The following is a 26,454-nucleotide window of genomic DNA, read 5'->3' as shown; positions in this document are numbered from 1 at the left end:
ACATGTGGTGTACCCAATGCTCATTTGTTTCGTCCCGCCAACAATGTTTGGTACCTTGTGACTCGAAAATGCTCGATCTCAGTCAAACAAAATTCAACTGATCGCTGTTTCCCAGCCGCCAGTTGAAATTTCATTCAGCATAACACTTACTTACTGCATGTTTCCTTGAGAATGGTTTTTCACTTCTATACACTGCTATGTATTGTACCTTTTTGCCACCATCTTCTTAGTTATGGACTGCTGCTGCCATCTATGTAACATGTTGAGTGCTAGGGGATTTTCTGAATCAGTCCATTTACAGTACGTGATTAATTGTGTAGTAGATGCCTGTGTTCTTCCTGAGTTGAACTAATAGAAAGACTTTGCTTTTCAACCCTTTCAGACTGCCTAAATTCGTTGGCAACTTCATACCCTTAGCCTGCTTTTGAAGTCTGTATAAATAGCAAAGCTATATGTACCCCACACCATACCCTCAAATTAACATGCCCCTGACCCAAGGCAAGAAGCTTCAAAATTTACTTTCACATTCATTATCACTATTCTGTGACACTTTTTCTTTCTTGAACAAGAAATACTGTGTCGATGGGAAGCTGGGATGCTTGCGGTAGTCTGAACTCCAAACATTGATAATTACTGTCACCAAGGTTGAAATTTGCTATAACAATCATTTCCACAATTCTGCGATACTTTGTCTTTCTTCTATGAAACTTTGAGAAAAACTTTATACATTCGGAACCATTACCAAAATATGCACTTGCTGTTAAGTGTTTGAAGGTGTGAAATGTATCAAGCCTGAAATTTATTTCCAAATGTGAAACCACCAATAAGCAAAATATGTAGCACTGATGTGTGACCAGAGGCCTGCACAAGACCTGGAGCAGACCCGTTCGCAAGACATCGCTCCTGAAATGTCATGCAACCTGCGCAACACCCACGCTTGAGCACCTTGCCTGACCATCTGCCCAGATCGTTCTTGGCAGGTATTGAAAACCCGCCGGATACCCGCAGTCGTTAAGATACCTAGTAGGTCTCAGTGCGTTCATTCAATCAACTGCGTGCCCCTCCCTCTGCATGACGTAGTTGCTTCGAGTAGAAACTGCACCGGGCCCACACCGTTCTGCAGTGTTGTCAACTACAATAGATTTTCACTACTTAAAAAAAAAAGGGAATTCAAAGCTTCATAAGCCACATCACCAATGAAATGAGATTTATGAATGTTGCTACCCCCCACACACACATTGAAATAGGTTTTCCGTGGCACAGGATCCATAAGTATATGTCGTAAACAACCAATATACATATATATAGTGATATAGGGCAGGACTGAAACATGTCACGTTCGACGCTGAGGTCGAGAGTCGAACAACACACTGTTCTACTGCGAACACCAGGGCCGTAGCCAGCCAGGGGCATTGCCGTTACCCTCGTTTGGGGGGGGGGGGGAAGTACTTGGATAAACGTGCCAACATCAACAATTACAATAATAGTAATAAAGTAGCATGAAAGGCATTATTATCCTCATAAATCATGCAAAAAGGGGGTAGAAGTCTGTTCTCACGCATTTGTGTTGAAACAGAGGATTAAAAATATTTTTTTCAACACGTCAATTTCACATTAGCTCATAATGGAATACAAGCACACAAACTGTTTTTGAAAGAAAGAAAGTGCATCATAAATGCATTCTGAATGTACAGTCTTAGAAAAAAATACCTGGGCCACGGGACGTAGAATTTCGTAACGTCTTAAAGCCTGTTCTTTATGCAACCCAAATAACAAAATATTTGCTTAAGTTTGCCTGGTGATTCTGAGTTCTCGGGAAGGATTGAGCTTTGATAGCATGAGTCACATTACTCATGCCCCAGCCACAACAAACAGCTGGGTGCTACGATGCCTCCAGAAGAAAATTTCAGGAACTGATTTCTTGACAAGAGCTACTCGTAAGGAAATACTATTCTATCAAGTGATATTAGAGTCATTGTCAAGAAGGTTCGCTGAAATGATGGTTCCCATCACAGACCACATGCCACACGTTAATTGTTTAAGTCCAGTTCATGCACTGGACCTACAGATTAAAATGGGATTCGAACCAAATGCCTCTCTATTTGGTATTGAATTCGGAAGCCTTTCATTACATGCCAAAGACGTTACCACTACGACATCAGAGAGGCAATGGAACCCCTTGAGAAAGAGATAAGCGAAAATTGCTACGTGACAAACCATATTTGCCCGTAACTTTTAAAAATAAGACAATATTTTGTACTGACAGTTTCGAACCGTGGGAGAGGCATATATTTTTTTGTACCATCGTCCATTTCACGAGTTTATAATTCTTCCTCACCGACACGAGTAACGCGAGTGGTAGAAGAAAAGCGAAGTAAAATAACTGAAACAGAAATAAAAGGAAAAAGCGAAATAAATTTTATTCATAATATTCTGCAGTCACTTGAGTTGTATTCACGGGATGCTATCTTTAAAGAAAGCCGTGGTCTCTTCCTTGTCTTTTTCGCTTTCTTTGTGCTCTTGCTTCCCCCGTCACGATTGGTCTAAAACTAATTAATGTGACGTTAATTAAACAATCCCAACAACGAAACAATGCACAATCAACTGCACAAAACAACATTCCAAATGTTTTCGAATCGGAAAACAATTGAGATGCAGTAATAAAGTGGGAATTCGGTACCGTATAGAATTAAATCAGTAGAGATGTTTGATTTGATTGGATGTTTGTTATTTAGATTTGCTATTCTTTCACTTTTGGCTAATAGCGACGATGAAGATGAGTGATGCTATGATGAAATTGATGAAGGGACACTTACCAAGGACACCCACGCCCAAGTCGAGATTCTAACCAGGGACCCATGGCATCGTAGTGCGCTGTGCTAACCACTCCTCCATGGAGTGGACATTATAGCATATTTTGTGTGCTCAATTGGGATCAATCAATGGAATGAATAGGCATATTATATGATTTATAAATTCATACCATAATACCACGTCATATTATTCGGCACGAAGTAACATCAGAGACATTCAATCTTGCATGTTTGCCTTTCAACTAATTCTTTGAATTCAGGTTAATCACAACAATAAGATAAATTATGAAGAAAATGATAGTGAATGTGGGATATTGACAGTTATTACGAATTACCTGACAGAAACAACATTAAGCAGGCTCGGTGGTCAAGCTCATTAAGTGATTGACATTCGATATCGTCGCCAAAGTTCCCGGGTTTGAGTACCGTCCTTGTCGGGGGTGTTTGACTATTTCGTCATCAATTTCAAGTAATGGTCACTCGTCCTTATCGTCGCGATCATCGAACAGGGAATAAAAATTATAAAAATAAATACGATGGAAGAGTACTTATTTCATCTCTCACGAAATCTCCTAAAAAACGGGAATATATAAAATACATGTATATTCATTCACATACATTTTCGATTTCTATATTTAACTAATCGAGACCGAGAACGGAAGAGCAATTTTCAGTTCGACAAACCGAGAGACGGAGAAACTGTCAAGTCTCGTTTCTTCTTGGCATCTCCGTAATCGAGTTGTTCTGTTTGTCATTGGCTTTGTATTGGCAATTATTCCCAGTATTCTTCCCCTGCAGGTAAACCATAACGATGAATTATGATGAAATGAAGCAGATAAAAGGGCAAGAACAAGAAAGTCATGCCTGTTCGGGACTCCAACCCAGAACCTTATGTAACGAGATTTGAAATTCTGGAGAAGACGTCCGTGTTTCGCTTGGTTTTCTCTTTCCTCTACTTCTCTTATATTATCATACATGTATAATAAAAATGGATCTCATACGATATGTTGCGATTCATAATTGTGCTGATTAGATGCTACAGATGTGAACTCCAACCTGCAATATATTATTCCCTTTTGTTTCGTATCTGGTTGAACATGAAATTTTCTTACACTGTGACAATTTCTTTCTTAGTTTTGGTTTGGTGCACAGATATGCTAATCTGGACTCGACCTTCAGTTTAAAGTGGGATACTAACCACTATGTGCATCCATCGTGTATCAAACCCGGGATCCACTGATTACAAGGCGACGACGTTATCACTACGCCATCGACGAGGCCCCATGACAAAATGTTATTCACTCGATCTCTACCATAATTTATTTCAGCATTTACATTTTCGTTTTCTTCTTTTTTCCTTTTGTTAACTACTCTTATACAACTCTTTTTGCATCTTCGAATTTCTTCTTGTTTCAGGAAAAAATAATACATGCAGGCTGTATAAAAATCCCCCGTTCAAATAGATAAAACGTTCACTCTCGAGAACTAATTTACATGTTTATCACTAACGTAACCATTAGAAAGCTATTGAAATGTTAACTGATATAACTGCAGATGAAACGATACTTACAGCCACTAACGAAATATCTATTCTTGTGTAGCCTCACAGACAACAAGTATCTGGTGAGTCATTCACTCTTGCTGACTACGGGCGAAGGTCACTGAACTAAAGGGTGGTGGCAAGCAAGCAGGCTTCTGCTCTATCAAAGACTAGGTCACGTGTTCCACTATTCAATGGCGTACGAAATAAGGAGGAACACAGCTATCTGACGTATGTTTTGGTCCCGTCATTGCACTAGAACACTTTATCGTCGTGGCCTTGAAGTTCCCTCAGGGCACTCCTACGTAAAGGCTTCTCAGCTAGAAGGATATCTTCCCCATTGAGTGGAGGAAAAGTGGTTGCGTATAGAGGTCCTTCAACTTTCGTATTCTTTTTCATTTCAGAACCCGTGCTGTATCGTCGACTTAATCCAATCTATCCGATTTAGGTTTTAGGTTCTGTTTCTGTTCGGTTATTTCACGTTGTCTTCCTGCTTATGTTATTCGCGACGAAGACTCTGGATTCGATAATCTGGACAATAACGGGATTGTGTTGGTTGCTTGATTTGGTGTCTTAAGTCCACTTTATGTCCTGTTAGGCTAATCGTGAATGGACCTACAGTTTAAAGGGGGATCCGAACCACTATGTTCCTCCACCGAGTATCGAAACCCGGGATCCCTTAATTACAAGGTGCCCACGATCCCACTGCGCCATCGGGGATTGTGTTCGAAACGAATGAATCAAATTTGAGTGATATGATATGCAACCATTGGAAGACTATTGAAAGAAAAGCTATGGGAACCTGCCAGTTTTTCTACTGCAGACAGGAAACCATAAACATGGAAGAGAAGCTTATATTCTATGAAACCTGATGCTATGTGTTCAAATACTGGCTAAATATAATCGATAGAGGCATAGCAACGTTAAACAACCTCTTATATGATACATATAGGTTTAAAAAGGTCGAAATAGAAAGATTGTGTGCGCCTCACTGATGGCGTAGTGGTAAGGCCTTGTAATCAAGGGGTCTCGGGTACGATACCAGGTGATCGCACATAGTGGTTCGGATCCCACTTTAAACTGTATGCAGTTCAGATTAGTCTATCTGTGCCGGTGACTCAGTCGGTAACGCGTCTGACTACCATGCTTTAGGCCCCGGGTTCAATCCCCGGCCGGTTCAAGCCCGGTAACTTTTCTAACGTTGGAAGCAGCCCCGGCGCCCACCCAGCGTCGAATGACATGGGTACCTGGGGGAAACCCTGGGGGTAAAGGCGGTCAGGGGCGTGATGCTGATCACATCACCCCCACTCACGAACGAATCAAGAAAGTGTGGGGCGTTACCCCCACACCCCCTATACGCCTTCATGGCGTAGCGCTAAGCACAGGTAAGAACTTTACCTTTTTTTTTGCATAAAGTGGACTTACAACAAAATTTAAAATTGCGATAAAGATTATGATAAGGTATTAAAGGATTGGGTCTAACACATTTTTTTATTGTTTACCAATGACGTTGTTAACTAATATTCTTAGTTTCAGTTTCAAGATGAAATCGGCTACGAAATAAAAGGAGTGGGTTCATATTTCTGTTACGAAATTCCACTTTTGTAGTAGACCTGTGCCACACTAAGATGTGACATAATAAACAAATCTGAGACACTTTCAAAGTATTAAATTGCTATCTACGTATTTGGGAACAATCTTTCAATATAATACTTTTTTTGGACGCGTCAAATCATAGTATTTAATTCCTGTTTTAGCAGCTTTAAGAAACCTGATTTGGGGGGGGGGTTACAAATGCCCTTTCTGCTCCCGTCAAGTTACGCTTATGACAAACAGGAATTCAAAGTAAAAGACTGTCCCGACTAAATCGGGAGACACGTCTGATAGATTTACAATTGGGAAAATTATAATTAAGCGTGTAGTTGAAAACAACCTATTTTCATATATTGCATGCAGCTCTACTTTTTCTGCAATGTGGATCAAGAACTGGGGACGTGGAGAAGCACAACAACACTCCACGTAACCAATAGTCACGTGACCCTCTTTGCTTTCCTGTCATGTTGACCTTCGCGTGGAACACATTTCTCGGTGTTAAGACAGGCAAAATCACCCGATCATCTAAGGGTGCAATATGTGTTGCCTACCCTCCTGCATTACTTGCTCCTATTAAAGCCTTATGGGGAAGAACTTTTTTCCATGACTGTACATATATATGGCATGTAAAATTTCCATCACAATATTTTATTTTCACATGGAGCAACGTACTACATAATCAATTCATCCAACTCGTAACAAACCAACACTAATAGCAAATAATATCACGGGCCGCCATAGCATTCTCTGTTTTAAAACTTTTCTCACTTAGATCGTTCGGCGCTCAGGGCCGACTCCTGCTACCCCTTTGCTACGGCATTGAACTTGATGAGACTGTATAATATTTTATAATATATTTCTACTTTCATAAAATTTGAAATCAAGGGGTTGCAATTACCCCTCCATTCCCCCTCTGCAGGTGCCCTTGGCCGTCTGGAAGGAAAATGCAAGAAAAATATGAAAATTAATTCCATCTTGAGTACCCTTTAGCTCTGCTACTCTTTAATCCTGCCAGCCTGTTTTTTCTTGTACTTTAATGTTTGACCCCCACCCTGACCCCTCTGCTAGACTTAATTTCCGTCCAAGGTTGTGAGCAATGCACCCTGCCCCCTCTGGTTGCGCCACTGCGTGACTGGTTAAGGCACCATGCAATGAAAAACAATTAGTTTTCAGTGAGGAGATTTTTGTTTGCTTGATCATTCATTTAGGTAAATGAGGCTGTAATATTGCGTGCATTTCCTGGCAGTAAGATAGAAACTGCTTACACTGAACTGAAATCGCTAAGTATATAAATTCTCCTTGGAGGAGAGAGCTCCTCCTAGGACTTCGTAGGATTTAGGAGCTATGTAACTAGGCAACACTGGCTGCAGCTGTCCACGTGGTGATGAAACACCTGGAGCGACACGCTGCCGGAGGGCTGTTTCCTTCCAGCAGGTTTTGCAGGCGACCGGGTCTTGTTGAATGCCCAGTTACCTTGTAAGTGCAGAGTGCCTTGAAGACCAAGAACCCGGGTAAAGATGCAAGTCGACTCGTTGCCGTGGGCAGGCGAGCAGTATACCTGTCCTTGCGGGCAAGCGGGCAGTGGGTAGGTAAAAGGCAGACTATGCAGGCCTCTATGTATGACCAGCAAATGTTTAATTCCTCATATCCCACAACAGTTTTTCAAAAGCAAATTTTGTTCTACACGCATAAAGCATGTGCATATTCAAGGAAACATGTTATGACATAACTGATACCACATAAAATCACTAATTTCTAGGCTATAACACATCTCTGTGAGCTAAAATCTACAACATACTATTTTGACACAATCTTCATAAACCATGCAAAATTTTCCACTTTCTCTTGGCTGTACAGAGGGTCACCAACACTGTTGCCTTTTAATCATATTCACGGGTTGCCAGGTTTTGAATCCAGTGGTGGCACATGCTTTTTTATCACACTTTAAACTGTAGTCATAGCCCTTAGTGGTGCATTTCTTTTTATTACCCTTTCATTTTTTTATGAGAACCTTCGCAACACATTAAGCTTAAAAACCTTCAAGATCAAATTGTAGAAAAATGTTCTAGTTTTATACCAAAGAATTTAACTGGTTCCTATGATCACGAAGCAATTTCATCATACATGCCCGACCCTGTGGCCGAGTGGTTAGCACATCGTGCTGGGACACCAAGGGTCCCGGGTTCGAATCCCAATCGGGCTTGGTTGTTTGTGAATGTCCATTCATCAATTTAATCATTTCATCACTCATCCGCATCTTCGCAAATTAGCCTAGAGGCACAAAACGCGAAGTAAAATAAACTCAATCAATCAATCATCCTACATGGCATGTAAAGTTCCGAAGTGCAATGTTAGAAACCAACATTATATCACAATAACTCATATTAGACAATTGTCATTGACACTCAACAAGTTGGTTCTATATTTTAATCGTAATATATTTAATAAAAATTGTCACCCATTACACAATGTATTTAGGTTATTAATCCTATTATCTGCTTCTATGTTTGATATTGGTAATGTACTAAACATTAATATGTGTCAGATTATTTTAAGGCTTGATTTAATATACTTTTATAAAGGGTGTTTTTTTTAGAGGCGGAGAACTTTGTTAAAATAAAACACACAAAAATTATTTCAATATCCATGTAATTGGTTGTACTTTACAGATCATGTTATGGCATTAATGTTTGAATATGATTTCAGGCATGTGGCTACTGCGACTGGTGCGTACATGACGTAATCTGGAGGTCCAATTTTCACACACTCTTCGCGGTACATCAGTCTGTATGTCGGCAATAATGCGTCGAATATTGGCTTCCAAGTGCTCAATTGTTTCTGGTTTATCGGCGTAGACGTGCGACTTGACATATCCCCAGAGAAAATAATCCAACAGCGTCAAATCGCACGAACGAGGTGGCCAGTTAACAGGGCCATTGCGTAAAATTACTCGGTCGTCGAACGTTTCTTGCAGTAAATGAATTGTGGCATGCACTGTATGACAGGTGGCCCCGTCCTGCTGAAACCACATGTCTGCCACATTCATGTCTTGCAATTGAGGCACGAAAAAGTTAGTAATCATGTCCCTGTACCGCGCACCGTTGACTGTCACTTTCTGACCAAAATCATTTTTGAAGACATACGGACCAATTATTCCACGGGCCCATAGAGCGCACTACACGGTCACCTTTTCTGGATGTAATGGTGTTTAGACAATGGCTTGTGGATTACCATCACTCCAAATGGGGCAATTTTGTTTATTGACATAACCATTATGAGCACCGTAAATTGCACGTAATGCTCGATGAATTTGTCGAACGGAACCATGATTTTCAAAATAAAGTTGCACAATTTGCAACCGTTGCTCCTGCGTGAGTCTATTCATGATAACTTGCCAAACCAAACTAACCTCGAAACAAGTGAGAACTGCCTTCTATGCTGTCACAGAAAACAGTGTTGCCAGTTTAAAGTTCTCCTCCTCTAAAAAAAACACCCTTTATGTGTTTTGTATCTTTATAGTCTTAAATGTAATTTTCATTGTCGTATAAGGATTAACTACAAATTTTAGGCAATCAATATTGATAGAATTTGAAACTGGAAGAAATCATGAGCTTCCAGATTTCAGTGTGTAAACTCATTACAGGCTTATTTACACTCCTGCTCAGATATTATGACACCCCCCTTTAACTCCTTATCAAATGTGCCACTTTAAATAAACAGAATTATAGTTAGGAGCCGGTGACTCTTGTAAAGTACATCATGAAGATATACGTAAAATACCTGCAAAATATACGTTTGTCACCATGTGGTTGCAGAGGGAAAATATGTCAAGTTCAAGTGACACTCAAGTTCCTTGCAACTCAATAAAAGATTGTGTTGGCTCTGACTTGAAAACTTCATATATTTACCTCAAATTTCTGTACATAGGTAATTTTATTTTCACCACAAATTAAGAAGCATGCCACAAGAACACATAATCACAAGTCTCTGTATCACACTGAAACACAAAAGTTTCTTCTCTTCTGCATTGCTTTATTTACGTTCCAGACGGAGTAACCTGCCTTGGCCTTGTGTTTACGTTACTTCCTAAGGTAACATGCTTCATTACACAATCAAAAACTAACGAAAGTGGTTTGATCGAATCAAAAGAAATTGAGTAACTGCCATACAAAAAAAAATGTACTCTTCTTCAGTGATATTGGGAAAACTCAGTTGTTTCTTCAATGATATCCAAAGACATTCAGTGTAAGAATATATAAAAATACTATTTATTTCGTAGTTAAATATATATACAAAAAATTACAAAGGAAATAACCCCACATAAAAAAATAACATGATTCAATTAATGAAATACTTATCTGAAATATATAAAGCAGTGGCATAGCATTAGCATTTCGTGTGGGAACGCCAGGTTCAAAGAAAGACTACATACGCCCTTTTTTTGCTTAATACGGAGTGTCCTGCTTAAACATCCAATAAAAGAAAAATTCATAACTTGAGATGTATTTGAGATATTTCTACAGAGTTTAGTTTTTCAAATAGAGTAACTCAAAGTGTTTTTTTTTACATGTCTAGTATGTTTTAATATGTGCACCTTTTGTGGTGCAACAAACATCTAATATGTATTCTATCTCTCTCCATGTGTTGTTCAACATTGTTGATAGCTGCACGAATGGCGTAGATCACGAACTGGTGTTTGACACTCTCAATTTTTTACAAATCCTCAAAGGAAAAAATCAAGGGGCGTAATGTTTGGGCTTCCAGGGAGCCAAGAAATTGAATGGCTACCCCTACCAATCCAATGCCCAGGAAATTCATGGTCCAAAAAATCTGACAATTTCTGTGTAATGACACGGTGCGCCATCTTGGTGGAATATCACGTCATGAAGAAGTTGTGGCACAATGTACAACTCCAACATATCCAGGTAATTTGCTCCATTAACGGTATGCTCCACAAAGAAATATGGCCCTATAACCCTGCGACAGTTGTGTTTATTCACCTACCTGGAAAGTGTGAAACATACACTCATCTGAAAAGCAAAGTGAAGCGAGGTATGCCTAGTTTTAATCAATTTTAGCAAGAATTTCTTTCGCAAATGCTTTCTGCACCAGCTTGTCCTGAGGTTTGAGTTTCTGACAAAGCTGCAATTTGTATGGCCGTAGGCGCAACCATTTATGGAGAAAATCATGTACTGTCGTCGACTTAGCTACCTGTAGTTTCCTGCTTGCTCGTCGGATGGACTTCCTAGGGCTTCGTTGGAAGGACATATGGATTTCTTCAACACTAGCCTCTGAAACTGCATACTTTGTGTGGTGGCTCGACATTGACTGCACACTGCCGTTTCCCGAAGGCGTTTGTCCCATTTCTTGATGGTTTTAAACTGGGAACATTGTCAGTTGGTCGTAATTGATACACGCTGAAAACGATGTTGTACAAGTGTTGCAGACTTCACCTCAGCGGAAGCAAGCACACAGAAAACCTTCTGTTGTGGAGTCCACATTTCTACTGGCGCATTCGTTCTCGCCGCAAACAATGCATTGGCGTCATTTTGCAAACAATGTGGTTATGCGCATGTGTATGTGCGGACCAACCACACAGAAAAATACATTTTGAGTTACTCTATTTGTAGAACTAAACTCTGTAGAAATATCTCAAGTTATGAATTTTTCTTTTATTGGACGTTTAAGCTGGACACACTGTAGTTTACTTACGGGATTAGTCGATGTAAGTATTGTCTATTTGAAAGTACAGTCTCATTGTGTTTTGTTCCTTGAAGTCAGTCGGCTTCCGATAAAACATGATCCATGCATATATAATAGCTAGCAAATGAGATGTCTCACTGTGCAACAAAGGTTTGGAAGGCTGGTGTTTTATAGCTTTTTCTTTTTATTAGATTGTTCGTCAGAATACGCTATGCCATTCGGAGTTTTTTGCCCAAAAAATAGTACATGCGTAACAAACTACAGGAGTTGGACAAAAATATGGAAACACCTGGTATAAAACAGGTAGCCATTTCAAACACGATTTGCATCTGAATGGTAGGTGGCGCTGTGGTCACTGGCACTTCCTGCGAGGTATACACCCTGGCCAACCTGACAGATGGGCCAGTTACAGTTCAGCAAACTGTCCGTGCAGGTTATCGTGAATCATGTCTGAGCTGACAGAGTTGCAAAGAGGGCAATGTGGGTGCGCATATGGTGGGAGCTTCCGTGACGAAAGTAGCGGAAATGTTTGGTATATTAAGAGGCACAGTCTCGAAGATCATGACTGACTACAAGACTTCCGGAAAAACCGCATCAGCGAAGCACCAGCGTGGACGCAAGTGTGTGTTGCGTGACAGGGACAGACACACATTGGGTAGCATTGTGACCAAGCAAAAGATCACCACGGCTCCAAAAGTCACTGCTGAGCTGAATACAGTGCTTTCAAACCCTGTTAGCATCAAAACAGTCAGAAGAGAACTCCACAAGCAGGGTATTCATGGCAGATCTGCAATTCCCAAACCACTCCTGACTGTTGACCATGCTGCTAGACGGATACAGTGGTGCAATGCCCATAAAAACTGGACAATGGAGCAGTGGAACACTGTAATCTGGTCGGATGAGTCATCCTTTACATTGTTTCCAACTGCTGGCGGAGTGTACGTGTGGAGAACGCCAGCACAAGCGTACGATACGGACTGTCTGTTACCGAGAGTGAAGCATGGCGGTGTTTCAGTGATGATTTGGGCAGCCATCTCCTGGTATTCTGCCGGATCCATCATTACCCTGCATGGACATGTCACTGCCAGGGACTACGTAACCATTTTGAGTGACCAGCTGCATCCCATGGTGCAGACTTTGTTCCCAGATGGTGATGCCGTGTTTCAAGATGACAGAGCCCCTGTTCATACAGCTCACATCGTCCAGGACTGGTTTGATGAGCACGAAGATGAAGTGTCACATCTGCCATGGTCTCCACAATCGCCAGACCTCAATATTATTGAGCCCCTGTGGTCGGTTTTGGAAACCAAGGTGCGAGCCTGCCACCCACCACCATCGTCTCTACAACAACTTGCAGCTGCTTTGGAGGAAGAATGGTACAACATCCCTTTGACAACCATACACAACCTGTATTTGTCCATTCCACGTCGACTGCAGGCCGTTCTGCGTGCCAAAGGTGGTCCTACTCTATATTAATAAAGGTAATGTGCATTTCTGCAGTTGTTTCCATATTTTTGTCCATCCCCTGTATATTTCAGCACACTCGGCTAACCAAGGAAACCTTTCAACATGACGCAAGTCTTTAAAAAAAAGTACCTGAATCACAAGCACTTTTAGAACAATAGAAGATGCATTATTATTGTGGATGATATAACCATTGATTGATTTTTTTTATTTACTTTGTTTTTCTGCAACTTTTGGCTAATCGCGAAGATGAATATTATAGTGATGAAATTGATAAAGTTGAAGGGACACACAAAGAATACCTATGCTAACCACTCTGCCACAGAGGTCGGCGGATGATCCACCTGTCATACATACACTACTGACGTAACAGTGCTGATTAGTAATTCAGAGTACTGTTTACATCACGTTGTGTCAAAAAAAAAAAAAAAACAACTGATAAACAGTGCACGAAAAATCTCCTTCGCCAGCTCTGAATATCATGCGCCAGGAAACCACCTACTAGCAATTGTGCATACTATCATGTTTCAAAAGTTGCGCAACCCAAACTTTGAAAATGTGTATCGTGAATCAGTAAGAGATATTTACACCAGGTGTTCTGCATTATAAAGCCTCATCCATTGAAATATTTCTCAATGCTAAAAATTATCATCAGTTTACGTCACACAGAAAGTTAGATAAATTAATAACTGGCTGAAGGCAGTGTTAAAATTTTTCCAGAAATTCATTTTTGAGTGAGAAAAATTTAAGAAATTATCAAAGGGTCATAATTAGATGTCTGATGTTGTGTCAATCTATCATTTGCAACCAATATTGATCATGTGCAGCATTTGATGGATTTTTGATTGGCGATTTTATGGGTTGAGTGAAAAAGTGCCATTTTTGGGACATATGCTCTGTAAATGACAACACTAGCAGATCAAAATTTTGATAACAGATGCACGCAACATGTGCTTTAATATTGGCCATACTCCATGACACGGGTTAGGTGGCAGAACAGCCTCAGGCTGAACCATGCCCACGCGAATAAAGAATCTTAAAAATTTCGTCCATATTACAGCAAAAGATCACAGTTGCCAGGCTGAAAATTTAAGTTGCCCTGGCGACCGGGATATTTTCGAGCCCTGCTAATAAACATTTTAAAATAAATCTGTCCATAGATCATTCGATCTTAAGAGTTTTGAAACGAACTCTAAACATTTCCATTGACAAAATATAAAGGATTTAGATATTAACGAACAAATAAACTTTCTTCATGTTATATTAGTTTTGCCAAGAATAATTAATCTCTCTTTATAACCTTTCTATCCACGAGGATGAAAAAACTGACGGAAACTGTGTTGTCTCAAGTTTTTAATGCACATCACTGTTCGTGTGATAAATTACATGAAGGAGTGGCATATTTGAGTTTGGTAAAGTTACTTGAGTCATATTTCGTATTGTAGCATCACACAGCACGAGCGCATAGAACCTTGTAGGTTTGTCGTCTGCATCGGCAGGCAAGAAGCACATGAACCCTAGAACCAATCAGGTGCTCCGGCGTCAAGGAGAGCCTTTCAGGCATGCTGTAGAGATCCAAGCTTTCCCTCCAGGCAGAGTCCTGTTTGCCAAACCTTCTCGGCATCCTTTCAGCAAAAGGCATTAGAAAAATGCTTAAACGAGAGTTGTTTAGTGGAGTGTTGTAGGCATGCCGGGATAAATAGCTATTATAATGCCATATAGCTCAAACATGGCCTAGACCAGCAGTACTAGTTCAAAATGTATTCAAGCTTGACACTTGCATACATGATTGGATCTCTATTTCCTCCTTGTTTACCAAAAATGGTCGAGCAAAAACAAACATACTATTCGTATCAGCTTTTCGATTTCCTTGCCCACTGTCACTGTCCCTTTAATCACAGATTAAAGGAAAAACCCAAGAGACCTTGACAGTGTGGAATCTACAACTTTAAACTCAAGTACGCAGTACAAGGTACTTGGTTCTTTGCCAACAGGTAGTTATATTTTGAAAATATAAACGTGTCTCTTAATCCACTCAGTTTCCGATTAAGAAGTCGCTCCCTTTCATTGGTTCTAAAGATGTTCCTCTAAAAAAAATAACGATATATCCCAGAAACTAAACGTTATATTTTCACCAAACGAACCAAATATGTGGACTGTCAATGCATTGCCGGCCTCTAGCCTGAAAGCTATCTACAGCCACTCTAAACCGGCACTGAGAGAACCTTCAAAGTCTCCCCTCTTGCACAAGAAATGTAAGAATGTTGACCTGCTATTCCGCTGGATCCTTTACATAGGCCCTCCGAAGAATGACCAGTAAACTGGAATTTTCCACCCCTTAATGACTTGGAGGCAAAAGATTTTAAAATTAACAGCCTTCCGCAAGCCTGCTTCCAGTCACGTAGTCCAGCCCTATGGTAAGTTAAATTCAAAACTGCATAAAGATAGGAGTTACGTTGTTATTAAAAAACAATAATATTGAACATGCATAGAAACTAATAAAAAAAGGATCATGTAATGATTCTATCATTACACTTCTGACCGTCGTTAACAGAATTAAAATCACTTAATTAGTGTTACAGGAGAATAACCAAAGGTGGGAAAGGGATAGCTGGAAAAAATAATTAAAGAAATAATGGGTTTTCAGAATTCCCACTCTTCTGTTTGAGTATAAAGATATAATTATGGTAATAATAACCCACAGCGCTACAGCTCTTGGAGGGCCTTGGCTTACCTACCGACTGCTGGTCTCCCTCCCACACTGTTCCTCCATCACCTATTATAGCGTGGAGATCTTAGACCAGTATTGGGGTGACGGGTGATCAGCCCGACGAACCCCCAGCCGTTGTTGTAGGTCTTCTTGACCGGGTTACGCTCACTCACTCGGAGCTTCCCAATTTCCTCACGATGGTGGGTTGCCACCGGCCCTATACGTAGGCCGAATAAATTACGACCAGAGCCGGATTCGAACCTACGCCGTCCCGCAGCGAACGATCTCAAGACGAGTGAACGCCTTAACCCGCTCAGCTACGGAGGAGGACAATTATGGTAATAGTAATAATTGTTAGTGTATTATTATTATGAACGACCTGACCACCCCTACAAAGGGTAATGCCCATGTTTACAAGTGAAAGATGGGGTGTCATATATTTGAATAATATAAATATTAAACATGGAGAGATATTCAGTCTTGCTTTCATAATGATAGATGATTTTTGCAAGTTTGATTTGATTTATTAGCTTCCGTTCAACTCTTTACGAAAGCTTGGAATTGTCATATTGTGGTGTTATATAATTGCATGCAGCATACATCTTCACATTATATTACACAGTGCAATACTAAATTTACTGGAGAGATGCAACTAAGTTCCCTAGCCAATATTTACTTCACCTGCTGTGGAGTGCAGAGGTTGTTCGCTTTATATCCGACCATTTTTGATTCGGTGCTGCCACCTCGCATATCATGCTGGAACTATGGGTCTCCTGGTGGGAGCAGTGTTGTGTCTGACCTTGTAGGTGCGTGAGTGTTGGTAGTAAATTTTATCAAATGGCGCCGAAAATCAACCGGTATTGGGAGGGTTACGTAATGGCCCTTTTCCATGCTAAGTTTTCATACGTACGCATTGTGAAACACTGTCGGGAAAATGGGTTAACACTTGGGGTGACAACTGCAAAAGCTATTGTGGCCCGTTGCACACAACAGGCTCTCCTTGTGAAACATTCACCCACGCAAACCACCAGGAGAAGGGCTGCAAGCAAAGTGTCACCTGTAGTGCGAAGTGGGATCCGTCGATTGGCGTGCCAAGAAAATCCCCCGACTCAACGTGATATGGCCCACAGATTTCACCTCGCAACGTCAACTGTGAACAAACAATTTGCAAGCGCCTCAGGTTGAAAAGTGTGCAGAAGGCCCGTGTACACCACCTTCTACCTCGTCACATTGCCGAACGTAAGACGAACTGCAGGAAACTGTATGAAAAGTACCTGGCAGGTTCCAAATGGAAGAAAGTTGTCACAATGGATGAATCATATGTCCATCTCACTGCTGGTGGTCACATACGGCAAGGTGCGCAGCAACTTTGTTCGTCAGTGCAGGGAAAGTTTCCCTCGTGGCTTTATGGTTGTGTCGGGATTCGGATATGAGGGTAAGTTGATGATACGCAAGGTGGACAAATACGTGAAGGTGAATGCCAGATTCTTCCAAGACTCCATTCTGACACCTATCTATCGGAGAGACATCCCACAATTGTATGGAATGGGTGCAAACCAGGTGATGATCCATATGAACAAGGCTTCGAGTCATACTTCCAGAACATCACTACGTTTTTATCAGGAAATGGCAGAGGAATTAGGAATTCATGTCATGCCATTTGAAGACATTCCTGTGAAAAGCCCAGATGCCAGTCCAATGGATTTTTGCGCATTTGGACTGTTGAAACGACATCTTCAACATCGCCACCCGCACACCCTGGATGGTCTATGGAAAGCTTGCAGGGAGGAGTGGGACAGAATTCCCATGCCTGTCCTGCACCGTAGCTTGCTGCAATGGAAAGTGCGATGCCGGGCAATAGTCCACAATGCTGGGGGTCCAATAGAACATGATCGGTGGTGGCAGCACGGTATCTCTTAGTTGAGTACCCGTCAAAAATGGTCGAATATAAACCGAACAACCTTCTGTATATTGTATATGAAATACTCATACATATTTTCATATAGGTAATTGGCACACCAAAAAAATTCACAAAAGTGGAAATAATATTTACAACCTTTGTCCGGAAAGTTTTGAGACAGGTAAAATAAATATGAAAATATTGCCCTCACCAACAATTTGTCCTGGGTACTTCCTCTGGAATTGACATACATCTGCCAAGGCTTCTGCAAGTTCTGGTAGCATGCAGAGAAAGCCTCTTCTGATATGCTGTCACAGCCACCTGAATAGTTGCAGCGTGTGTATCTATGCTGTGTCCCCTTTAATGCCCTAGAGTGTTTGGTTTATTTCTTCACCCTGAGGCACTTATTTGTGGTGCAATACCTCTCGGGTCGAAGAAAGCAATCAACAATGTTTTGTTTTTTGATGGTTGCCTCTTGATCTTTTTTGATGCTGGCAACCTGGAACCTTGCCATTCAGCACTTTGTTGCTTGGTTCGTAGGTCGAATTATTAACACAATGCTTCATCCTCAGCAATGATGTATGTGCCACACAAAAATGGGATCACTTTCAGCCCTTTCCAGTAGCTCTGCAGCCATGGTGTTCCTTCTACTCTTATGTGAGCTAGTGAGGGACAATTCGTGAGTTCAGCTTCCTTTTCCCCAAATCATACTGTAAAATTCCATGGCATCCCATCTTGCTGATACCCAGTTCATCAGCTAGCATGCATACAATGATGTGGCGGTCCTTACGTAGCCTGTTACTTATGCATTCCACGTTGTCATCAGTATGAGTTGTTGAAGGCCACCTCAAGCGAGACTCATCCTCCACTGACTTCCTGCCATTCACAAAACTTGTGTCACTCAAACACTCATGCTCTTGATAATGACTCTTCACCATACGCCTGCTGGATAAGGTTTCAGGTTTCTGTATCTGTCTTTCCTAACTTCACACAAAACTTGATGTTCGCACGCTGCTTGATTTTCACATCCATGCTGTATCATCACCAAGAACGTAATACTGCTGCACCGAAGACACCTGTGTTACAAATCACCCTCATTACATCTTTTGACTTCTTATGCATGGCGTTGTATTATGACATCTGGGTCATTACGAGTAAACAAACTTAGATTGATTCTACATGACTTTGTGTCCGACAGGTGTGAGGTACATTTTTAAACTATGGTGCCAGGATATCCATGTATATCAGTACTTCATTTATATATATATATATATATATATATATATATATATATATATATATATATATATATATATATATATATATATCACTCTCTCTCTCCCTCCCTCCCCCCCCCCTTAGCTTTCCCACACTGCTTGTTTTGTATGTTCAAAGCATGTAGTTTCTGACTTTGACATGAAAAATATGTTTTCGTAATGCTTCTTGAAGTTGATCTGTGTTGAATTTCTCTTCAAATATACACAATGCTTGCACACAGGTAGTTTATTTTCAATATACTTTTGCTCTTCCTTAAAATGATGTAATGAGTGTTGTGATTCACGTTTTAATCAATAATGTGAATTGTTTTATGTTGTAGGTAGCCTGTATGAGGAAAGAAGTAACATGGATGTCATAATTTCTCAGATCAAGAAATCACCGGTTTCTCACCTACTTTTGGCAATCACATTCTTCACCTCAGGGTTGATCATCAATTGTACACAATTTTTTATGTGGATAACCATTCGTCCATGTAGCAAGTACCTCTACCGCAAATTAAACTATTATTTGTCATATTCCCTCAATAGCCGTAAGTAAACATTACTATTATAAGGTATTATGAAATATGTTAGAATCATATCAAGATATGTGTACATTCCTGTGTTTGTATATGGTGCATTTTATTATTTTTGTAGTTTTAAGTTAAATCGATAATCTATAAATGCATGTCGTTTTTGAATATTTAGAATTTGAGTCTATTGTTTACCTTTACATAATGTGAAAGATACGTAAAGTAACATTAATAACATTGCATATTTTACCTAAATGTTTTTATCACTTATTTGTATTTACAGTATATCAAGTGTGGTATTGTTTCATATAAGAATATGTTGCCTCCATTTTATCTTTATATTTGGCATTTGAATATACAAAAGTAGTGTGTTTTGTATATAACGTTACTAATTTTGTTTTTAGTGGATTTTAAACAATGCCATAGTGCAAGAAAAAGGTGGAGCAAATGGCTGGAGTTTTGCAACTATTTCAGGGTGTCGACCAGTCAAGAAAGTCAAGGAATTATCCTTGTGGTCAAGAAATGGTTCTATTTTTTACAGTATAGTGAATTTACATTTACTGGGATTTGATAAAATGGAATATTTGGAATCTAAAATTGTATTGAGTTGTTGTTAAGATTTTTTCACTTCGTTTCTTAAGAATTGCATTCTTATGTGCGTTAAATTTTGTGAAAATATTATAAAGTAATGTGACTATTCCCCATCCATGATTAAGTCTAAAGCATTAATTTTTACATCCTAACCGGACTTGTGGTAAGGGGTTTTTCATTGCGTAAATATATCGATTTTCTTAATTTCAACTGTACTTAATAGGTGCCACTTAAATAAAAGTTAAGAAAAGGGAGAAAAAAGTCAAGAAAATGTCATGGAAAGTCAAGAATTTTGGATTTGTTATTTTGGTAGACACCCTGTATTTGCTTGAAGAATTTTTTGTGTGTGTAATTGGAAACTCTTTGTTTGCTTTGTATTGTGAGTTGAGGATAATGTGATTATTAGGGCAAGGCATTAATGGCCCAAAAATTGATCATGTATGCATTTATGGCCTAAATGTAGGAAAACTGGCCAATATATTTTTTTAACATTCCTTGTAATTAGTTTTTCAACAGGAAATGAGTTAAGTTTAGAGAGCAGTCTATTGAGTGATGGATTAAATTCTTTTATTTAACTCCACGTTTCCGAAACTTTCGGCTAATTGCGAAGGTCAGGATAAATGATGATGAAATGAAATACATGAAGGGACAATCACAAATACATACGGACAACGCAAATCCCATAGAGGGCTATACTGACCATGGATCCAGATGCCAGAGCCTCACTTGTCTGCAAAATGCAGTCCAGAATGTACTGTATGGAAGTGAGGTTGGCATTTGAGTGTCTTGAGGAAGGGTCATCCCTACCACCCATAGAGAGCAGTTTAATTGCTGACAGTGCAAAATGTTGAAATTTACTGTAACTCATTCGAAAAGATACCCCCCTGGATGCCCCTGTAAGAAACTCTGATTATAATCCGAGTTTCAGAACTAGGAAATGTAAATAAATATTCATAATTGGTTTTGTGCAAATTACTCACAGCTGACAAATATTTAAAAAAATATTTATATTATGAAAACACAATAAAAATATTAAAAGGTCACTAGTTAAGATATTGTGAGTCTCCTTTTTTGAAATTGCTACGTTTCGGAGATACAACCACCTCTTAAGTAGTGACCTTTTATTTGATTTTTTGAATTTGAATTTGAATTTAAAATTTTGGGTGCGTCAGCACTAAGGCTATTTTGCACCCGTCACATTATACGGGGACCAGCCCCTTATTGGTACACATAACAACTCTAACGTTGCATAACTAAAATCATAAAATATTAAAATCTTCTGACTTTCGTTAAAAGCTGAGGCTGTAAAGGAGCACTCAGCACAAATAAGGACAAAACACAGGACAATACAAACAAAATTATACTGGCCATGGGGCCAATCGCCAGAGCCTCGTTAGTCTGCAGTCCAGGTGTACTATGTGGAAGTGAGGTTGACTATTGGGTGCACTACGTGGAAGGAGCATGACTTACACCCCCTTTTATTTGATATTTTTATTGTGTTTTCATAATAGAAATATTTTTTAATATTTGTAAATAAATATAATAAAAAATTAAACTGACACTTTAAAATCAATTTATTATGAGATGGACTGTAGATAGCAATTTAGCTCAAAACACAAGAAAATAACTGAACTCAAAACACTCAAAAATATCACCTCCAGTGGCACTTCTTTGAAGTAACTAGTGATGTAGCACAGTTTTATGTACCCCCACAAGCAAAATATCAGGGACCTTCAGTGAAAAAAATTATCGAGAATACTTTAATGTGTATACCATGGAAAATGCCAGACGTGTGAATGGATGATTAATAGTTAACTAGAATATTATGAAATAGAATATGAAAAGTATGATTTAACAAATATATATGTGTGTGCTGCAATACATTTAAGGAGAAAATGAGACTAATGAAATGTCTTAGTAAATGAAGTATGAAATAACATTGGGGAAAATTAAGTTTGTCGAGTGGACTGAGGAACGTTCAGAGTAGAGAAAGCTCTTTGCTCCTCCTTATCACCTACAAGAGATAATAAAGTTAATGTGAACCTTTAAAAGTTAACAACAAAGTTCATGGTCCATGCCTTCCATTGAATGGTTGATTGTCCAGTCATTGATAATTAATCTGCAGTGTACATGTTCCCTTGAAACTATTTTGCAATCTAATCCATGAGAGTATTCCTAACAGTACTGCTCAGCAAAGAAGAGAAAATCCCCGGAAAATATGTGAACTAAAATCCCCTCCCACTTGTTTCTGTCCCGGTGAACGGCAGCAGACTAGAATTGGGGGGAAATTCTTCTTTTCCTCTGCTCTCAAATGGCACGCTGTTGTCACTTTGTCTCACAGTTGTTCTGTGACAGATGGAATTCTGGCGGACCTGCCACAAAATGCGACATTCAGGGTGGCGCGGTCAGTTGTTGAATAATTAATAACAATAAAATCTATTGTCATGGTTGTGATTCTTACTATGCGATAGTAAATATTACCATCTAAGAAACAGATTTTATCTTCAATTTAATTATTAATTATAATTATATCCTTAGAGACAGTGGCGGCGATTGGCTGTCAAATAGATGAATAATTGAATACTTATAGAATAACAAAAATGATGTTACATGGAGTTGGAGAAAAGTAAGTTTCTGATTAATAATGATATGCATATTATTTTGAGTAGTATTATACATCAATCATCTTTGTAATGTCATTCAAAGCCGCATGATTGCAATATAATCCTTGCCTTCTAAAAAGTTCAGGAAATTAATAACCATCGATTATGCAACAAATGCTAATATTTTCATTACTTAATTTTAGTACTTGGTAAGTCTTTGGGGGCGGTTCGGGCCCACTGAACACCCTAAATACGTCCTTAATGTCCTTCAAAGCCGTATGATCCCAATATAATCCTTGTCTTCCAATAAGTTCAGAGGAAATTATTCAACAAATGCTAAACGAGTATATTCTCATTATTTAATTTTCATATTTAATAAGTCTTTCGGGTGGGGAGAGGGGGCGGGTCCGGTCTCCCTAAATACATCCTTTCCGTTCTTCAAAGCCATATGATCCCAATATAATCCTTGTCTTACAATAAGTTCAGAGGAAATTACATAACAACGCATAAACGAATACATTTTTCATTATTTAATTTTAATACTTGATAAATCTTTCGGGGGGGTGGGGTCCGGACCCCCTGGACACCCCTCCCTAAATACATCCTTGCCCTTTAACAACTTTCGAAATCACATCTCGGCTCTCACTATGTACAGTTTTGCCCTTCATTTCGGTACAAACAACATACACAACAGACACACTCGAACTCAATTACCTTTCGTCCATGTAAGTTTGGCAACATTGAAAGGGTGTCAGAAATAGAGCAGTCCTTGCTAACCCGCACCTCCCACCCGACCCCACCCTCGAACAAATAAGTTGCTCACACGACAGCAGCGCCAGAGAGACTTTCTCATCTTTGCTGAGCAGTATGTGAAACCCAGTACCTCAACAAGGAACCTTTCATTGTGATGAATGCATCAGTGGCGTAGTATGAGCATTTCAGGTGTGAATGCCAAGGCAAAAGGAAGGCTATTGTTTTAATAGTTTACTCATAGAATTAGTCGCCATAAGTATTGTCTATTTGAAAACACAGTCCCATTGTGTTTTATTGTCATAATCTCCAACTTTCGATAAAACATGATCTGCGTGTGTTTTACCTAGATGATGAAATGCTCGCTATGCAACAAACGATGTTTGGAAAACTAGCATTTTATATTTTTTTAATTAGGTTGCTCAAGTCAGAAACACCTTCCTTACACCATTCGGAGTCTTTGTCCTCTAACACAATACATGTATAGCAAAAGATTTTGTTCCTTTCAGCACACCCAGCTAATAGAGGAAACCTCTCGGTTTCCACAGAATCACAAGTGCTTCTAGAACATTAGTAGATGCCATTATTGTGGATGATCCAACTATTGTACACTCTTCTGATGTAACTGGGCGTCTTAAGAAACCTGATAAACTTTTGAAAATATTTTCGTCTAGATACCATTTGAAACGAACGCTGAACATTTCCATTGACACAATATTAAGCATTTAGATATTAACAAACATTAGTTTTGCAAGTTAAATGGTATTAGTATTGATACTTCCAAATCCTTCCTTGCTACAAGGTGTACAACTTTGATTCCACCGTTTTTCCCCAAAAATATGACGCTGTAATGAAAAACATTGCTTACCCAGGCATTATTCAAAGTATTGTCCATTGTTGGCCACTACTTTCTCCCATCTTTCGGGCAGCGTACGAATGCCGCGTCTAAAAAATGATTCGTGGATCGCCTCCAAAGATGAATAGATCCACTTTTTGACTTCTTCATAAGATCGGAAGTGTTGGTCAGCCAGTTCATGAGCCATTGATCTAAACAGGTGATAATCAGAGGGAGCGATGTCTGGAGAATAAGGCGGGTGGGGTAGGACGTCCCATCTTAATGTTTCCAGGTACGTTTTCACCACTTTTGCAACGTGGGGTCGTGCGTTGTCATGCTGCAATATCACTTTGTCGTGCCTCTCACTGTATTGCGGCCGTTTGTCCTTCAATGCTCGGCTCAAACGCATTAATTGCGTTCGATAACGAGCACCTGTGATTGTTTCACTTGGTTTTAACAGCTCATAGTACACGATGCCGAGCTGGTCTTCCACCACTATGCCGGTCTTCGAAGTTAAAGTCACCGTTCTTGAAGCGTTGAAACCACTCACGACAGGTTCTCTCACTTATAGCATCCTCACCATACGTAGTGGAGAGCATTTGATGAGCCTCAGCCGCAGTTTTCTTCATATTGAAACAAAAAAGTAGAACCTCCCGCAAATGGCGAGAATTTGGCTCGTACACTGACATTTTCAATCGCGAACAACTTCACAATGCACACACCACTCGACTAATGTTTGAATGGGGTTATCTTGACAGAGGTCCAAGCTAACTGCGTGACGTCTGTGATCTGCTTCTTTCGACCGCTACTTCCTGTTGTTGCCACCTGTCGGAAAACGGCGGAAGCAAAGTTGTACACCTTGTATATTTACTATTCTGATCAGCATGTTGACTACCGTTGTTTAATGCACATCACTGTCCATATGATTGTTTACACAAACAAGTGGTCATTAAAAAATTTGGTATATTTTTGAGCTTGTCATATTGCATATTGTAATATCACACAGCAGTAGCACAAAGAACCAGGTTGGAATTCTACTTTTGTCCTCGGAGGGGGTCACATGAACCCTAGAACCAATTAGGTTGCTCCATATGCCAGCATACGAGGGAGCCTCTTGCACATGCTGTAGACAGAGAATAGCTTTCGAAAATCATGACTATCGTGTGACGCGAAGCCAGTGTCCAGTAAGCAAAGACATGAGAATGCCGGGTGTATGGGCATTCTATGATGCTACGCCACTGGAATGCATTAGTAAAGAATAGTGTTTGCTTCCTTGGTGAGAAATATATACAATTATTTTTTTTTATTTTTTGAAGCAGAATTCAAATGGACTTTTTGATTTGACATTAATGTTTCATTACAACTGCTACATTTTAAGTGCCCATATAATAGGACTAAAAGGTAGAAGAGGAGAAATATCTATGGTATATACAAGGTGGCACAAAAGTCATCACCTGATTTTCTTAGCCTATAGCTTGGGTTTTAAATTAAACAAAGTAGTTTTTTCTGTGTTAAACTTTTATTGATACTTGTTAGTTTTATGTCCTCAATTTTTAAAGATAACATCCAATCAGAGGCATGTAGCCGGTGTTACCGCAGGTAACAGCAAAATGTAAAGAATTAAAAAGTTGTTTCAATAAAATGACAACATTGTTAAATACGTTGCTGTCGAGTAGATATTGCCTAGGACATTTTTTCTGCAGCCAACAGAAGCGAAGAGGAAGGCCGTTCCGCTACCTTGAAGAGGCAACAATGGAGAAGAGGGTGCCAATGCAAGGAAAGAGCGGGGAAATACTTTATGGGGTTATTCATATACCTGTTAAGGGACCCTGTTGCCGTTCAAACCCACCGGAGCAGCCAGTGTTGTCACATCGGATTGGCAGAAAAGAGCTAAATCCTGCCTAAATAGAAATACAATTTCTGTGAAGCAACTAGAGGTAGACTGCAGAGCCAAGGCTGGATTGAACTACAACTGAGACCAGTTAGGTAATAGACGAAAATATAGTTCCTCAGTGTGATTCGTGATTTGGACAAACCTTGCTCCAAAATACTAAGTTGGCAACAGTAGTACGTACAGCTGGGTTTCCCTCCCACGAAGGAGCGGAGTTCTGTCGTCTGCTCAGTGCTCACCACACAAACATCAAACTGACCCGAGAAAAGTGT

General features: G+C 39.7%; 1 protein-coding gene across 3 annotated transcripts in view; it reads left to right on the top strand.

Annotated features, from left to right (window-relative positions):
* The window catches only part of LOC146002596 (1-acyl-sn-glycerol-3-phosphate acyltransferase gamma-like), a 118,711-nt gene that overhangs the window by 33,935 nt on the left and 58,322 nt on the right, over positions 1–26,454 (top strand). For all 3 annotated transcript variants that reach the window (XM_083140543.1, XM_083140545.1, XM_083140542.1), the window contains exon 2: positions 19,321–19,530. In XM_083140543.1, the coding sequence (XP_082996669.1) occupies positions 19,347–19,530 (184 nt within the window). In that variant the 5' untranslated portion in view covers positions 19,321–19,346. The remainder of the gene's footprint in view (positions 1–19,320; positions 19,531–26,454) is intronic.

The sequence above is a fragment of the Lepisma saccharinum genome, chromosome 18 (genome assembly GCF_977018435.1).
Source record: "Lepisma saccharinum chromosome 18, izLepSacc3.1, whole genome shotgun sequence".
In the NCBI taxonomy this organism is placed as follows: domain Eukaryota; kingdom Metazoa; phylum Arthropoda; class Insecta; order Zygentoma; family Lepismatidae; genus Lepisma; species Lepisma saccharinum.
Note: the sequence above shows the minus strand (reverse complement) of the source record. Positions and strands in the feature narration are given on the sequence as shown.